Source organism: Hypanus sabinus, chromosome 1 (genome assembly GCF_030144855.1).
Source record: "Hypanus sabinus isolate sHypSab1 chromosome 1, sHypSab1.hap1, whole genome shotgun sequence".
Classification (NCBI taxonomy): Eukaryota; Metazoa; Chordata; class Chondrichthyes; order Myliobatiformes; family Dasyatidae; genus Hypanus; species Hypanus sabinus.
The window spans coordinates 206436946-206454938 of NC_082706.1; the positions used below are offsets into that span (position 1 = coordinate 206436946).

Below are 17993 nucleotides of genomic sequence, written 5' to 3' on the forward strand. Positions count from 1 at the left end.
GCTGAATTAGAGAGGATGCCTTATGAGGACAGGTTGTGTGGACTAGGGCTTTTCTCTGGGGTATTCCCAGGGTGCAAATGGCGAATAAACAAGGGGGGGATAATTATAGGGGGAATGCAAAAAAAGTAAGTTCTTTACATTCTTTACACACAGACAGTGGTGGGTGTGTGAAATGCCCTGCCAGGGGTGGTGGTAGAGGCAGATACATTAGGGACATTTAAGAGACCCTTAGATAGGCACATGGAAAAGAAAAACGAGATTTCTGAGACAAAGATTTTTAAACAGGCCTGCTCCTGGGGAAGGTGGTAGAAGCAAGTATAAAGGTTAAGAGGTGTCTACACAGGCATGTGAACAGGTAAGGGACAAAGGGATGCAGACCGTGTGCAGGAAAATAGGATTCATTTTGGCACTCTGGCTGGCACAATCTTGATAGGTGAAGAGACCTGTTCCTGTTCTGTACTGTACTGTTGTATGTTCTATGTTCTGGCACATCGCAATACAGCACGACAACAGTCCTTTCAGCCCATCTAGTCAGACTGCCAATTCCCATCAATCTGCTTCCAGACCATAGCCTCCACACCCCTCCCATCCAAACTTCTCTTAAGTGTTGAAATTGAAACCACATCCATTACTTCCATACTCTCACTGCTCGCTAAGTGAAGACGTTCTTCCTCATGTTCCCCTTAAACATTTCATCTTTCACCCTTAACCCATAATCTCTGGTTTACGTTTTACTGAACCTCAGTGGGAAAAGCCTGCATGCACTTACCCTGTCTATACCCCTCATAACTTTGTATACCTCTTTCAAATCTCCCCTCATTTTCCTACTCTCCGGAGAATAAAATCCGAACCTATTCAATCTTTCCCGATAACTCGGGTCCTCAAGAACACAGCAACATCCTTATTAAACATGCCAGTGGCACTCTTGACCCTCTGGCCAGGCACATTTCTATCTTATTTATTTTATTTTATTTAATGATACAGTGCAGAATAGACCCCTCTAGCCACCCCAGCAACCCCTGACAAACCCAATTAACCCTAAGTAATAAAGCTTTAACCAGTGACCAATCCACATTTGAGATTGATTAGCAAGAACAAACTAAAAGAAGGCAGGGGCAAACAAAATGGCCATTATTGCAGTGGCCATCCTCTGAGTGGCCAGAGTCAGAGTGGTGATATTAAGATTTTAACTCTTTGAGGCTTCAGTCAAAGAAATGAAAGAAAGGAAAGTTTCTTTTTTCCTTGCCTTCTTTATACCCGAGCAAAAGTTATCATAGTAGGGATGAGAAGCAGGATTGCAGGATGTGGGAAGGCAAGGAAGACTTCCAGTGTTCCTAAGAAATATAACTGCAAGAAGATGTTGTAGGCATCACTGAGTCATGGCTGAAAGATTATAGCTGGGAGCTTGATGTCCAAGGATTCACATTGCATTGAAAGGACAGGCAGGAAGGCAGAGGGGTGACGTTGCTCAGTTGGTTAAAAAAAAATGAAATCAAATCATTAGAAAGAGGTGACATGGGGCTGGAAGGATAGAGCTAAGGAACTGCAAGAGTAAAAAGACTCAGATGGGAGTTGTATACAGGCCCCCAAACAGTAGTAAAAATGTGGTCTACAAATTACAACGGGAGATAGAAAATGCATGCCAAAAGGACAATGTTACAATAGTCATGGGGGACTTCAATATGCAGGTAGATTGGGAAAATCAGGTTGGTGCTGAATTCCAGGAGGGGGGATTTCTAGTGCCTATGAGATGCTTTTTACAGCAGCTCGTGGTTGAGCCCAGTAGGAGACCAGCTGTTCTGGATTGGGTGTTGCGCAACGATCCTGCATTGATTAAAGAACTTAAGGTAAAAGAACCCTTGGGGCAAGTGATCATAATATGATTGAATTCACCCTGAAATTTGAGAAGGAGAAGCTGAAGTCAGATGTATCAGTATTACAGTGGAGTAAAGGGAATTACTGAGGCATGAGAGAGGAGTTGGCTAGAATTGATTGGAAAAGAACACTGGCAGGGATGATGGCAGAGCAGAAATGGCTGGAATTTCAGGAAGCAATTTGGAAGGAACAGGATATATACATCCCGAAGAGAAAGAAGTATTCTAAAGACAAGATGACACAACCTTGACTAACAAGAGAAGCCAAAGCCAAGATAAAAACCAAAGAAAGGGCATATAATAGAGCAAAAATTAATTGGGAAGTTAGAGGATTGGGAAGTTTTTTAAAATAAAAGCAATAGAAGGCAACTAAAAATCACTAAGAAGGTAAAGATGGAATACAAGAGTAAGCTAGCCAAAAGTTTCTTCAGATACATAAAGTATATAAGAGAGGCAAGAGTGGATATTAGACTGCCAGAAAACAATGCTGAAGATGGAGTAATATGGGATGAGGAAATGGTGGACAAACTGAATAAGTACTTTGTGTCAGTCTTCACTGTCGAAAACACTCATCGTATGCTGGATGTTCCAGGTGTCAGGGGCATGAAATACGTGAAGTTACCATTACTAGAGAGAAGGTTCTTGGGAAACAGAAAGGTCTGAAGGTAGATAAGTCACCTGGACCAAATGTTATCCACCCCAGATTTCTGAAAGAGGTGGCTGGAGGGAATTTGAAGGTTTTAATAATGATCTTTCAAGAATGACTAGGTCCTGGAATGGTTCTGGAAGACAGAAAAATTACAAATTTCAGTCTACACTTCAAGAAGGGAGAGAGGCAGAAGAAAGGGAACTATGGGCCAGTTAGTCTGACCTCAGTAGTTGGGAAGATGTTGAAGTTAATTGTTAAGGATGAAGTTTCAGGATACTTGAAGGTATGTGACAAAATAGGCTGTAGTCAGCAAGGCATACTCAAGGGAAAGTCTTGCCTAAAATATCTGTTGGAGTTCTTTGAAGAAATAGCATACTTAGATTTTCAGAAGGCCTTTGACAAGGTTCCACAGGAAAGGCTGCTTAGTTGGCTGCCTATGATAACTGGTATTCCACAGGGATCTATGTTGGGACCAATTCTTTTATGTTATATGTCAATGATTTGGATGATGGGATTGATGGCTTTGTGGCAGAGTTTGCAGATAATATGAATATAGGTGGAGGGGCAGGTAGTTTTGAGGAAGTAGAGAGGCTACTGATGGACTTAGACAGGTTAGAAGAATGGCCAAAGAAGAGGCAGTTGGGATACAGTGTTGGGAAGTGCTTGGCCATGCACTTTGTTAGAAGAAATGAGAAGGCTGTCTATTTTCTAAATGGAATGAACAGTCTTTGTTTTGGGTAGAGGTCTTCATCAGCACCTCTGCTCTCTTCCTTTCCAGTCCTGATCAAGATTCTTGAAACAAAATGTCAACTGTTGATTCCTCTCATAGATGCTGCCTGACATGCTGAGTTCCACCAGCATTTTGTGTGTGTTGCATCAGATTTATTATCACTGAGATATGATATGAAAAATGGCAGTACAGTACAAGACTCAAAATCCGCCAGTTATGAAAGTCCTAAGCAGTGCAAAAATGGAATACTGAGGAAGTGTTCTTGGACCGTTCAGAAATCTGATACTGGAGGGAAGAAGCTGGACCTAAAATATTGAGTGTGTGTCTCCAGGCTCCTGTAATAAAAAGAAATAAAAAACAAAATAATAATAATAAATAAATAAACTATAAATATCATGAGTTGAAAAGCATAAACACAAAAGATTCTGCAGATGCTGGAAATCCAAAGCAATGCACACAAAATGCTGGAGGAACTTGGCAGGACAGGCAGTGTCTATGGAGGGGAATTAAGCAGTCCTGATGAAGGGTCGCAGATCAAAATGTTGACGTTTTAATGGTGGCATGAATGAGAAACCAACTGCAGAATTGAAATCTGGATGAGACCAGGTTGGTCTGGAGAGGAAGTGTCTCTGTTTAAAATGGAACAGTGGAATGCTATCACAGCACTAACGATCAGGGTTCAATTCCCATCACTGCCTGGAAGGAGTTTGTACGTTCTCAGCATGGCTCTGACAGTTTCCTCCGGTTTCCCCCCACCTTCCAGCGGCATACGGTTTAGGATCAGTAAATGTGCTACGCGGGCACCCTACGTTGACACCAGAAGCACGACGACACTTGTGGGCTGTCCCAGCACACCCTCGGGCTGTGCTGGTCATTGATGTAAAATAATGCATTTCGCTGTTTGTTTTGGTGCACCTGTGACATATAAAGCTAATCTAACTTTAGAATGTCAGTGAGAAAGCTGATGTTGTTTTTAATTACCAAAAAGTGATGAACAACACACACAAGATGTTGGAGGAACTCAGCAGGTCAGGCAGCATCTATGGAGAGGAATAAACAGTCAACGTTTCAGGCTGAGACTCTTCGGGACAGGAAAGGAAAGTGGGTGGGAGGGCGATGCCAGAATAAGAAAGTGGGGGCAGGGGAAGGAGAGCAAGCTAGAAGGTGATAGGTGAAGACAGCTGGGTGGGGAGGGTGTTGAGGAAAGAAGTGGAAATGAGAAGGGGCTGGAGAAGGCTGAATCTGATAGGACAGGAGAGAGCACCATGGGAGAAAGGGAAGGAGGAAGGACACGAGGGAGGTTATAGGGAGGTGAGGAGAAGAGAGCAGGTAAAGGGATGAGGTGGAGTGGGGTGGGGAATAGAATTGGAGGGGTTGGGGAGGAGAAAATCATGTTGAAGGTTACCTACACAGAATATGAAGTGTTGCTTCTTCAAAACATTGCAGTTGGTTTTTTGATGGGATTTGAACTTAGTGGAATGAATATTAACATCTAGACATTCCCTGCTGGGTGAGAAACTGCTTTCATGAAATATAATGGAAGTTTAATAGGTTCACACTTCTGCCTAATTATAAACTAACATTTCATTTTCACACCTGCAAACTACTGTAGTGAGCACTGTTTCTAGAAGGTCAATGTTAAACCAACACTTTAGGGAATTAGAAGTTTCTAGAAGGAGAGAGCATGATGTGACCAGGTCAGGACAGGTCACAGCAGGTTGAAGGATTATTGCTGAATGTAGTCAGGAGGAAGAGACAGAACATCTTTCCTAGCAATGGGGGAGTGAAATGTGTGACTGTTACACGGGGCTTTAGCACCAGGATATCACAACCCCTTATTTTGATACAGCTTAGACTATAGGAGCAGATTTAGGCCATTCAGACCGTTGTGCCTGCTGCACCATTCGATAAACGCCTGATTTAGACCATAAGACATAGGAGCAGAATTAGGCCATTTGGCCCATCGAGTCTGCTCCACCATTGAATCATGGTTGATTCTTTTCTTTCGCACTCCTCAGCCCCACTCCCTGGTCTTTTCCCTGTAAACTTTGATGCTGTGGCCAACCAAGAACCCATTAATCTCTGACTTAAATACGGAAAACAACCTGGCCTGCACAGCTGCCTCTGGTAATAAATTCCACAAATTCACCACCCTCTGGCTAAAGAAGTTTCTCTGCACCTCTGTTTTAAATAGGTGCCCCTCTATCCTAAGGCTGTGCCTTGTCCTAGAGCCCCCCCCCCACCCCACCATGGGAAACAACCTTTCCATATCTATTATGTCCAGGCCTTTCAACATCTGAAAGAGTTCAATGAGATTCCCCCTCATTCTTCTAAATTCCAGCAAGTACAGACCCAGAGCCATCAAATGTTCCTCGTTTGATATCCCTTTCATTCCTGGAATCATCCTTGTGAACCTCCTGTCAACCCTCTCCGATGCCAGCACATCTTTTTTTTAGTTAAGGAGGCCAAAACTGTTCACAATACTCATGGTGAGGCCACACCAGTGCCTTATAAAGCCTCAGCATCACATCCCTGCTCTTGCATTCAAGAACCTTGAAATGAATGCGAGCATTGTCCTTTCCTTCCTCACCACTGATACATCCTGCAGGTTAACCTTTAGGGTATTCTTCACAAGGACTCCCAAGTCCCTTTTTCTCATTTTTGGATTTTCTCTCCATTTAGAAAATAATCTGCACATTTATTTCTTCTACCAAAGTGCAAGTCCATGCATTTTCTAACATTGTATTTCATTTGCCACTTTCTTGCCCATTCTCCTAATCTGTCTAAGTCCTTCTGCAGCCTTCCTATTTCCTCAACACTACCTGCCCCTCCTCCAATCTTTGTATCATTTGCAAACTTGTCAGCAAAGCCATCTATTTCATCATCTAAAGCACTTATATACAGAATAAAAAGAAGCGGTCCCAAAACTGAACCCAGCGGAACACCACTAGTCACTGGCAGCCAACCAGAAAAGGATCCTTCATTCCCACTCACTGTCTCTTACTAATCAGCCAATGCTCTAACCATGTTAGTAACTTTCCTGTAATACCATGGGCTCTTAACTTGCTAAGCAGTCTCATTTGTGCCACCTTGTCAAAAGGCCTTCTGTAATTCCACTGCATCCCTTTTATCTCCTCAAATAATTCCAACAGGTTCATCAGGCAAAATTTTCCCTTAAGGAAACCATGCTGACTTTGTCTGAGTCACCGAGTACTCCATAACCTCAGCCTTAACAATTGACTCCAACATCTTCCCAAGCACTGTCAGGCTAACTGGTCTATAATTTCCTTTCTGCTGCCTTCCTCCTTTCTTAAAGAGTGGAGTGACATTTGCAATTTTCCAGTCCTCTGGAACCATGCCAGAGTCCAATGATTTTTGAAAGATCATTACAAATGCCTCCACAATCTCTACCACTACCACTTTCAGAACCCTAGGGTGCAGTTCATCTGGTCCAGGTGATGTATGTACCTTTAGGTCTTTCAGCTATTTGAGCATCTTCTCCCTTGTAACAGTAGCTGCCCCCACTTCTCTTTCCTCACACTCTACAACACCTGGCACACCTCTAGTGTCCTCCACAGTGAAGACAAATGCAAAATACTCATTTAATTCATCAGCCGTCTCCTTGTCCTCCATTATTATTTCTCCGGCCTTATTATCTAGCGGTCCTATATCCACTCTCATCTCTCTTTTATTTTTCACATACTTGGAAAGGTTTTTCTATCCACCTTGACCTACCCAAAGTATATTAATTAGTAGTGCAAAAAGAGTAAAAGAAAAGAAAAAATTAGTAAGGTAGTGTTCATGGATTCAATGTTCATTTACAATCTGATTGCGCTGGGGAAGAATCTGTTCGTAAAACATTGAGTGTGTGTCTTTAGGCCGCTGTACCCTATCTATGAAATAGAAAGGGACCGAGGGTCTAGTGAGATGGAGGAACCGAGGGAAATACATGTTAGTAGGGAAGTGATGTTAGGTAAATTGAAGGGATTAAAGGCAGATAAATCCCCAGGGCCAGATGGTCTGCACCCAGAGTGCTTAAGGAAAAGTAGCCCAAGAAATAGTGGATGCATTAGTGATAATTTTTCAAAACTCCTTAGATTCTAGATTAGTTCCTGAGGATTGGAGGGTGGCTAATGTAACCCCACTTTTTAAAAAAGGAGGGAGAGAAAAACTGGGGAATTATAGACCGGTTAGTCTGACATCGGTGGTGGGGAAAATGCCAGAGTCGGTTATCAAAGATGTGATAACAGCACATTTGGAAAGAGGTGAAATCATCGAACAAAGTCAGCATGGATTTGTGAAAGGAAAATCATGTCTGACGACTCTTATAGAATTTTTTGAAGATGTAACTAGTAGAGTGGATAGGGGAGAGCCAGTGGATGTGGTATATTTAAATTTTCAAAAGGCGTTTAACAAGTTCCCACGAAGGAGATTAGTGTGCAAACTTAAAGCATACGGTATTGGGGTTGTGGTAGTGACGTGGATAGAGAATTGGTTGGCAGACAGGAAGCAAAGAGTGGGAGTAAACGGGACCTTTTCAGAATGGCAGGCAGTGACTAGTGGGGTACTGCAAGGCTCAGTGCTGGGACCCCAGCTGTTTACAATATATATTAATGATTTAGACGAGGGAATTAAATACAGCATCTCCAAGTTTGCGGATGACACGAAGCTGGGTGGAGGTGTTAGCTGTGAGGAGGATGCTAAGAGGATACAGGGTGACTTGGATAGGTTAGGTGAGTGGGCAAATTCATGGCAGATGCAATTTAATGTGGATAAATCTGTTTGGTTGCAAGAACAGGAAAACAGATTATTATCTGAATGGTGGCCAATTAGGAAAAGAGGAGATGCAACGAGACCTGGGTGTCATTGTACACCAGTCATTGAAGGTGGGCATGCAGGTACAGCAGGCAGTGAAAAAGGCAAATGGTTAGTTGGCATTCATAGCAAAAGGATTTGAGTACAGGAGCAGGGAGGTTCTACTGCAGTTGTACAAGGCCTTGGTGAGACCGCACCTAGAATATTGTGTGCAGTTTTGGTCTCCTAATCTGAGCAAAGACATTCTTGCCATAGAGGGAGTACAGAGAAGGTTCACCAGATTGATTCCTGGGATGGCAGGACTTTCATATGAAGAAAGACTGGATCGACTAGGCTTATACTCACTGGAATTTAAAAGACTAAGGGGGGATCTTATTGAAACATATAAAATTCTAAAGGGATTGGACAGGCTAGATGCAGGAAGATTGTTTCCGCTGTTGGGGAAGTCTAGAACGAGGGGTCACAGTTTAAGGATAAAGGGGAAGCCTTTTAGAACCGTGATGAGGAAAAAATTCTTCACACAGAGAGTGGTGAATCTGTGTAATTCTCTGCCACAGGAAACAGTTGAGTCCGGTTCATTGGCTATATTTAAGAGGAAGTTAGATATGGCCCTTGTGGCTAAAGTGATCAAGGGGTATGGAGAGAAAGCAGGGTTCTGAGTTGGATGATCAGCCATGATCATACTGAATGGCGGTGCAGGCTCGAAGGGCCAAATGGCCTACTCCTGCACCTATTTTCTATGTTTCTATGAAGGTAACAATGAGAAGAGGGCATGTCCTGGGTGATGGGCATCCTTAATGATGGATGATGCCTTTTTGAGGCATCGCCTTTTTGAAGACAAACAGGGGAAAATCTGCAGATGCTGGAAATCCAAGCAGCACATATGTTGCCTTTTGAAGACACTGCCTGACATAATGAGTTCCTCCAGCATTCTGTGTGTGTTGCTCCAGATTTGCAGCATCCACAGAATCCCTTGTGTCTAATATAAATCTTATTCTGATTCTGAAAGCATATTGTGATGGAGTGCACTTGCTCACTCTTTGTGACAGGATTATAGATCAGTGGACAGCTTCCTCAGATTGAAATTCAGGTTTATTTAGCACATGTACATGGAAACAGGTAAAAACACCATTTGTGTTAATCACCAACACACCCATGGACGTGTTGGGAGCAACTCACAAGTGTGGCCACACATTCCATCAGCGACGTGCTCAGCAGAACAACACAGAACATACCAAGTGACAAAGCAACACACTGAAGTAGTCTCGATTCCTCCCTCCTTCCCTCCCACCACCCACACGTATAATCACTCCTCTAAAATCAGGAGACAGTCTTTGACTCCAGCCTCCAGCAGGCCCAAGGATTCGCAGACATTGGGCCTTTGACTTCCCCAGCGACTTCATTAAGTTGCAGACTCAGGGCATCGATCATTGGAACTCACTGCTGGACTTCTGATTGACCTTTGACCCAGGACTCATCATTGATGATGAAAGAGAACCCTGGACTCTTTTTGCACTATTAATTAACCTATAAGATGTATATAGTGTTACAAGAATCACCCCTTGTAATAACAATCTGTGAGGCCCAGAAAATCTGTATTTACCAACAAGTAACTTTTATTATTTCAACTAAAAAGCACGTGGGTTCACACTCTCATCTACCTGTGTGCTCCTCACTAGAACCCCTGACACTCCATGAACAGTCAATGAAGAGAAAAGATAATATCCAGGAAAGGAGTCTACACTGTTCCTTGTGCTCCCGATCTTCACATGTCCGTGGGGTTCTCCTTATCCAAGATGGTTGGTCTCTGGCTGCTGGAGAGTTATCTCTCCTGCATTTTTGGAGTTCCTGAGTCTTATTCTCCTGGAGTTCTGTGTGTAACTAACTCCTACTTTCAGATGAAGTCGCAGTACAAGATCTCATGGCGACATCCACGGTCTAAACACTGGCACCAACTAGACATGATCATCACCAGGCACTCTTTCACCAACTCTGTACTAATCACCCGCTCATACCACAGTGCAGACTGCAATATGGATCATGTTTTAGTATGCTGCAAGATCAAACTATGCCCGAAGAAAATCCACCACTCCAAACAAACTGGAAAACCTCGCATCAACACAACAGAGATGAAACAGAAAAGGTTGACCAGTTTGCCAGGTCAGTACAGGGTGCTATGACCACCTCCTCACAAGGAGATACTGCAACAGAACAATGGTCATACCTTCGCGACCCCATCCGCGAATCAGCACGCTCCATCTTTGGAAGAAAGGCCACCAAGAGCAGTGACTGGTTTGAGGCGAAGTCCAACCTCGTGACTCCTGTTATCGAAGCCAAGCGTGCAGCTCTCACAGAGTACGAGTGCTCACCATCCGACCAAACACTCCAGGCTCTTCGAGCTGCTAGAAGCAAAGTGCAACAGACTGCCAGGCAGTGCGCAAAGGAGTACTGGCTCCAGCTCAGTGAGGACAGTCAGACATCAGCTGTGACAGGCAACATCAGATCGATCAGGAAGGCCCTTGGCCCATTGCAGAGCAAGACAGCACCCCTGAAGTCATCCAGCAGTGAAATAATCACGGATAAAAGCAAGCAGATGGGACTCTGGGTAGAACACTACTCTGAGCTCTACTTGAAGGAAAGTGTTGTTGTTAGCTCAGCCATTGATGCCATCGATTGTCTACCAGTCATGGATGAACTCGACTCCAAATCAACCATTGAGGACGTCAGCAAGGCAATTGACAGTCTGGCCCCAGGGAAAGCTCCTGGCAATGATGGGATTCCTCCAGACCTGATCAAACACTGCAAGAGCTCACTCCTCCAACCTTTACACGAGGTCCTCCATCAGTGCTGGAAGGAAGGAGCCGTACCACAGGATATGCGCGACTCCAAAATCGTCACTTTGTACAAGAACAAGGGTGATAGGAGCGACTGCAACAAGCAGGTTAACTGTGGACATGACTTTCTCCCTCCGTCAACTCCAGGAGAAGTGCAGGGAATGTCGCTTTCATCGATTTGACCAAGGCATTCGACCTTGTCAGCAGGGATGGGCTCTTTCAGGTTCTCCTCGTCAAGTAAAGTCAAGTCTCTTTTATTGTCATTTTGACCATAACTGTTGGTACAGTACACAGTAAAAACGAAACAATGTTTTTCAGGACTATGGTGCTACATGAAACAATACAAAAACTACACTGAACTACATAAAAAACAACACAGATAAAAAACAACTACACTAGACTACAGACCTACCCAGGACTGCATAAAGTGCACAAAACAGTGCAGGCATTACAATAAATAATAAACTGGACAATAGGGCAAGGTGTCAGTCCAGGCTCTGGGTATTGATGAGTTTGATTGTTTGGGGGAAGAAACTGTTACATAGTCTCGTCGTGAATGCTTTGGTGCCCCCGAAGCTCCAAAGTATCATCAAGTCATTCCATGACGACATGAGGGCTACCGTTCAGTTCGATGGCAGCTCATCAAAACTTTTCGCTATTCGTAGTGGAGTCAAACAAGGATGCGTGTTGGCCCCAACATTATTCGGTATCTTCTTCTCCCGGCTATTGAAACACGAGTTTGGGACGTCGACAGAAGGCATTTACATGCACACCAGATCTGATGAGTGGCTGTTCAACCCTGTGCACCTGAGAGCAAGAACAAAGCTGCGAACGATCTTAATACGTGACATGCTCTTTGCCGACGATGCTGCTATAACCTTGCACACCAAACAGCACCTACAAACTCTCATGGACCGCTTCTTTAAGGCATGCAAGGACTTTGGGCTTACCAAGAGCCTAAAGAAAACAAATCTCCTTGCCCAGAACGTAGTGGAGACACCAGTCATTACCAACGACAATTACGATCTAGAAGTGTTCCACGAGTTCACATACTTGGGGTTGGCCATTAGCGACACTCTCCCCCCTCGATGCTGAAATCAATAGGCGTATCGGCAAAGCAGCGTCGATCCTTGCTCGACTCTCCTCGCGGGTCTGGGAGATTCCGAAACTCTCTACAAAGACCAAGTCTGCCACATAGGAGATTGGTGAGTAAAATCAGAGCTCATGGCATTGGGTGCAGGGTTTCAACATGGATAGAAAACTGGTTGGCAGATAGAAAGCAAAGGGTAGCAGTGAATGGGTGTTTCTCGGACTGGCTGGAGGTGACTAGTGGGGTACCACAGGGCTCTGTATTGGGACCACAGCTCTTTACGATTTATGTCAACGATTTAGATGAGGGCATTGAAAACTATATCAGCAAGTTTGCTGATGATACTAAACTGGGTGGCAGTGTGACATGCGAAGAGGATGTTAGGAGAATACAGGGAGACTTGGATAGGCTGGGTGAGTGGGCAGATACTTGGCAGATGTCATTCAATGTGAATAAATGTGAAGTTATCCACTTTGGAAGCAGGAACAAGAGGGCAGAGTGTTGTCTGAACGATGTAGAGTTAGGTAAGGGATAAATGCAAAGAGACCTAGGAGTCCTAGTTCACCAGTCAATGAAGGTGAATGAGCAAGTGCAACAGGCAGTGAAGAGGGCAAATGGAATGTTGGCCTTTGTTACAAGGGGAATTGAGTACAAGAGCAAGGATGTCCTTTTGCATTTGTACAGGGCCCTGGTGAGACCACACCTGGAATATTGTGTACAGTTTTGGTCTCCAGGTTTAAGGAAGGACATTCTGGCAATTGAGGAAGTGCAGCGTAGATTCACTAGGTTGATTCCTGGGATGGCAGGGCTGTCTTACGCAGAGAGATTGGAGAGATTGGGCTTGTACACGCTGGAATTGAGGAGATTGAGAGGGGATCTGATTGAAACGTTTAAGATAATTAAAGGATTTGATAGGATTGAGGCAGGAAATATGTTCCAGATGTTGGGAGGGTCCAGTACCAGAGGGCATGGATTGAGAATAAGAGGTCAGTTATTTAAAACAGAGTTGAGTAAGAGCTTCTTCTCCCAGAGAGTTGTGGAGGTGTGGAATGCACTGCCTCGGAAGATGGTGGAGGCCAATTCTCTGGATGCTTTCAAGAAGGAGCTAGATAGATATCTGATGGATAGGGGAATCAAGAGATATGGGGACAAGGCAGGGACTGGGTATTGATAGTGAATGATCAGCCATGATCTCAGAATGGCGGTGCAGACTCGAGGGGCCGAATGGTCTACTTCTGCACCTATTGTCTATTGTCTATTGTCAATACACAATTCCTCCTTCAAGAGACAATAGCAGTAATCCCTCTCTTTGTCAATAGGAGACATTCCACCTTGTGTATTCTGGCGTTGTCTGTCTCTCATTACTGACATGATGTGTATCTCTCTCATTTCCTGGGTATCAGACCCGAAATAGTAGCGATTTTGCGATTCTCAAAAGGGGGGGGGGGGGCGACTTTGCACCCTTCTGCCCATCAGAGTTGTCCTTCATTCGTAACAGGGCCAATTTGGGAAAATCAGGTATGGGCCGGAACATGGTGGCAGGGTGCAGGCCCAGAGTGTATCGATGGGGCAGGGCCCGGTTCTTAGAGCAAGGAACAAATTGGTAGTTGGACAATTTAAACTGCCAGGCCAGGTGTCAGGACCGGAGGCAAGGGTCAGGCTGGTTCTTCTCGCTCTTCGGTGACATTTGCTCTGTTCTTCGTGCCCTGAGGCTGAGGCTGTGGGCCTACTCCAGGCTTCTCCGGGCTTCATGTCTGTGGGCTCCACAATGTTTCGGTCTGCTGTGTGATGAACTGAGGCTGAGGCTGTGGGCCTACTCCAGGCTTCATGTCTGTGGGCTCCACAATGTTTCGGTCTGCTGTGTGATGAACTGAGGCTGAGGCTATGGGCCTGCCCTGACCACTCTGGGCTTCAGGTCACTTTGGTTCTTGGATGCTCTTTGCTTGCTCTTATTGATTGCTCTGTTTGTGCTTCTTTGCTCGCTCTGTGCATTTGGTGTTTATTGGTCTTTTTCTCATGGGCTCTTTCAAGTTTTTTGTTTTGTGGCTGCCTGTAAAGAGACGAATCTCAAGATTATATAATTTATACATACATTGATAAACATTTGCTTTGAACTTTGAACCTTGAACTTACATTTGTGGCACTTAAGAAACCCTTAGTCACAGGGATGATGGAACAATGGAGGGTTATGTCGGAGGTTGATCTTAGAGTAGGTTAAAATGTTCGCAACACCATGAATCAAAGGGGCTGGACTGTGTTGTACTGTTCTGTAACAAAATATCCAAGCATCACTTAGCTCCAACATCTTTGCGAATGCCCTGATGTGAACTGACCTGAGAAATGTTTCCTTAATTCACAGGTGCTGCAGAAGCTCGGCAAAGCAGATGAAACGAGAGATGAGCAGTTTGAAGGATTTGTACAAAACTTCAAAAAGCAGGAGGTAAGTAAAGATCTTGCTTTCATAGTGTTCTCTGTCCATCACTTGGACTCACTAAATCACTTTGCAACATAAGAACCATTTTTCCAGTGAAATTAGGCCCCCATGCGTACTAAGCACATTCCTACAATTAAGTGATTGGACCGTAAGTCACACAGTCAGAGAGTTACACGGTATGGGATTAGGCTCTTTGTCCCAACCTGTCTATGCTGACACAGAAGACCATCTAAGCTAGACCCACTTATCTACACTTGGCCCATATCCCTCTAAACTAGGCATTCCCAGCCTGGGCTCCTCCAACCCCTCAGTTAATGGTAGGGGTCTATGGCATAAAAAAGGTTGGGAAACCCTGCACTAATTTTTTCCTATCCATGTAGTTGTCCAACTGTCTTTTAAAAGTTGTTATTGCACCTACCTCAACCACTTTATTTATTGAGGTACTGTGTGGTGTAATTCCTTCCAATCCTTCGAGCTGCACCAACCAGCAATCCCCTGATTTAATCGTAGCCAAATCACGGGACAACTTACAATTACATATTAACTAACACTTGTACATCTTTTGATTGTGGGAGTAGACCAGAGCACCCCAAGGAAACACAAATGATCACAGGGAGAACGGACAAACTCCTTACGGGCAGTGGCATATCATTCCATATGCTGACCACAGTGTGTTTCTGAGGTTCCTATTAAATCACTCCCCTCTCGCTGTAAATCAAGTTGTTGACTCACATCCCTAGAAAAGGACTGTGCGTATTTTTGTTATTAATTATCTGTTACACCGCTGGTGCTCAGGACTGCAGTGAAGATTCTCCATCCCGGTCTGTCCTCGGTCACTTGGAAAGAAGCTTCATTGCTGTTTCCATCATCATTTTTTTGATCATTCGGGGTGTTACTCCTGAGCTGAAACCCCATACTTGAAGGACTAATAGTCCACTCTTAGTCTGGCCTCTACCTTTTGACCTGTTTGGCATGGGTGACCCTACCAAGAGCCAAAGCATTAAGCCCTGACTCCAGCCAACATAGATCTCTGAGTCACTGAGACACGTAAGACTCCAAACCCAACAACAAGGTTGTGGTCCGCTTGGAGGCATTTACCCTCCTGATTTTATATGTCCCTGTGTGGTTACCTTTCAGTATTCTACACACTCCAAGGAATAAAATCCTAACCAAATCCCTAAAATCCTGACAACATAAATCTCCTCTACACTCATTGTATCTTTTCCATAGCAGAGTAACAAAATCTGAACAGAATATTCCAAATCCATCCTAACCAACATCTTGTACAACTGCAGCATAACATCCCAATGTTTTTACAGGCCTTCACCACCTGGGTGCCATGGTAACATAGCGGTTATCATGATGCTTTTCCGTAAGGAGTGTCCGTATGTCATAGAGTCATAGGAAAGAACAGCACAGAAACAGACCCTTCAGCCCATCTAATCTGTGCTGAACCATTTGAACTATTCGCATCGACTTGCACAGGGACCATAACCCTCCATACCCCTACAATCCATGTACCCGTCCAAACTTCTCTTAAACATTGAAATCAAGTTCGCATGCACCACTTGCACTGGAATCTCATTCCACACTCTCACCACCCTCTGAATGAAGAAGATTTCCCCCATATTCCCCTTAAACTTTTCACCTTTCACCCTTAACCCATGACCTCCACTTGTAGCCCCACCCACCCTCAGTGGAAAAAGCCTGCTTGCATTCACCTTGTCTCTACACCTCATAATCTGGTGTACCTCAATCTAATCTCTCACTCTTCTACATTCCGAGAAATAAAGTCCTAACCTATTCAATCTTTACTTATAACTTAGGTCCTCCAGACCCGTCAACATCATTGTAAATTTTCTCTGCATGCTTTCAACATTTACATTTTTCCTGTAGGTCATTGACCAGATCTACACACAATACTCCAATTTAGGCCTTACCAAAGCCTTATACAACTTCAACATAACGTTCCATCTTCTGGACAGAATACATTGAATTATGAAGGCCATTGTGCCAAAAGCTTTCTTTACAACCCTCTCTACCTGTGATGCCCCTTACAAGGAATAATGGACCTGTATTCCCAGATCCCCTTGTCCTACAGCATTCCTCAGTGCCCTACCGTTCACTGTGTAAGGCCTATGCTGGTTGGTGCTACCGAAGTGCAATACCTCACACTCATCTTGGTTTCCTCCCCATGCAATGCACGGGTTTCCTCCAGGTGCTCCAGTCCACTGACGTACCAAGTAAGTTCATTGGTTATTGTAAATTGTCCCGTGAGTAGGTTTGGGTTAATTGAGGTTGTGGGGTTGCTGGCGGTGTGGCTCGAAGTGCTGTAAGGGCCTACTCCACGCTGTATTACTAAATAAATAAATATATTTCTTAGGCATTAGTTGAAGGGAGATGTTTGCTCAAAAAGGAAGAGGAATGCACCAGCAGACAGCAAGATCGATGCTTTCACATCAATTTTGTTTCCTCACTGGCTTCCCATATTTGCTGACTACTCTGCCAATGCCTCTCAGAATGTTATTATTATTGTGTGTGGTTCTGGTCACCTACCTACAGGAAAGATATCAATAAGATTGAAAGAGTGCAGGGAACATTTACAAGGATGAAAGGTTGAAAGATGACGGGGAAAGGTTGAATAGGGTCAGACTTCATATGACCATAAAATATAGGAGCAGAATTAGGCCATTTGGCCCATTGAGTCTTCTCTGCCATTCAATCATGGCTGATCTTTTTTTTAATCTCCTTCTTAACCCCAGTTCCCGGCCTTCTCCCCATAACCTTTGATGCCATGTCCAATCAATAAGCTATCAATCTCTGCCTTAAAGAGGCAAAAAACTTCACAATACTCAAGGTGAGGCCTCACCTTATAAAGCCTCAGCATTATATCCCTGCTCTTGTATACTAGACCTCTTGAAATGAATGTTAACATGGCACTTGCCTTCCTCACCACTGACTCAAGCTGCGAGTTAATCATCTGGGTGTTCTAAACAAGGACTCCCAAGTCCCTCTGCATCTCAGATCCCTGGATTTTCTCCCTGTTTGGAAAATCATCCGCACATTTATTTCTACTAACAAAGTGCATGACCATGCATTTTCCAACATTGTATTTCATTTGCCACTTTCTTGCCCATTCTCCTAATCTGTCTAAGTCCTTCTGCAGCCTATCTGTTTCCTCAACACTACCTGCCCCTCCACCAATCTTTGTATCATCTGCAAACTTGGCAACAAAGCCATTGATTCCATCATTTAAATAATTTATGTACAGTAATTAAGGAAGTGGCCCCAAAACTGACCCCTGTGGAACACCACAGAATCAAAGAATTCCAACAGATTCATCAGGCAGGATTTTCCCTTAAGGAAACCATGCTGACTTTGTCCTATCTTATCCTGTGTCACCAATTACTCCATCACCTTGTCCTTAACAATTGACTCTAACATCTTCTCAACCACTGAGGTCAGGCTAACTGGTCTGTAATTTCCTTTCTGCTGCCTTTCTCCTTTCTTAAAGAGTGGAGTGACATTTGCAATGTTCCTGTCCTCTGGCACCATGCCAGAGTCCAA

The 17993-nt window shown here is 44.1% G+C and overlaps 1 protein-coding gene across 1 annotated transcript in view; it reads left to right on the forward strand.

Annotated features, from left to right (window-relative positions):
• Positions 1–17993, forward strand: part of amph (amphiphysin) — a 221267-nt gene that overhangs the window by 65703 nt on the left and 137571 nt on the right. Inside the window, exon 4 of the mRNA XM_059993715.1 lies at positions 14352–14432. Within this exon, the coding sequence (XP_059849698.1) occupies positions 14352–14432 (81 nt within the window). The remainder of the gene's footprint in view (positions 1–14351; positions 14433–17993) is intronic.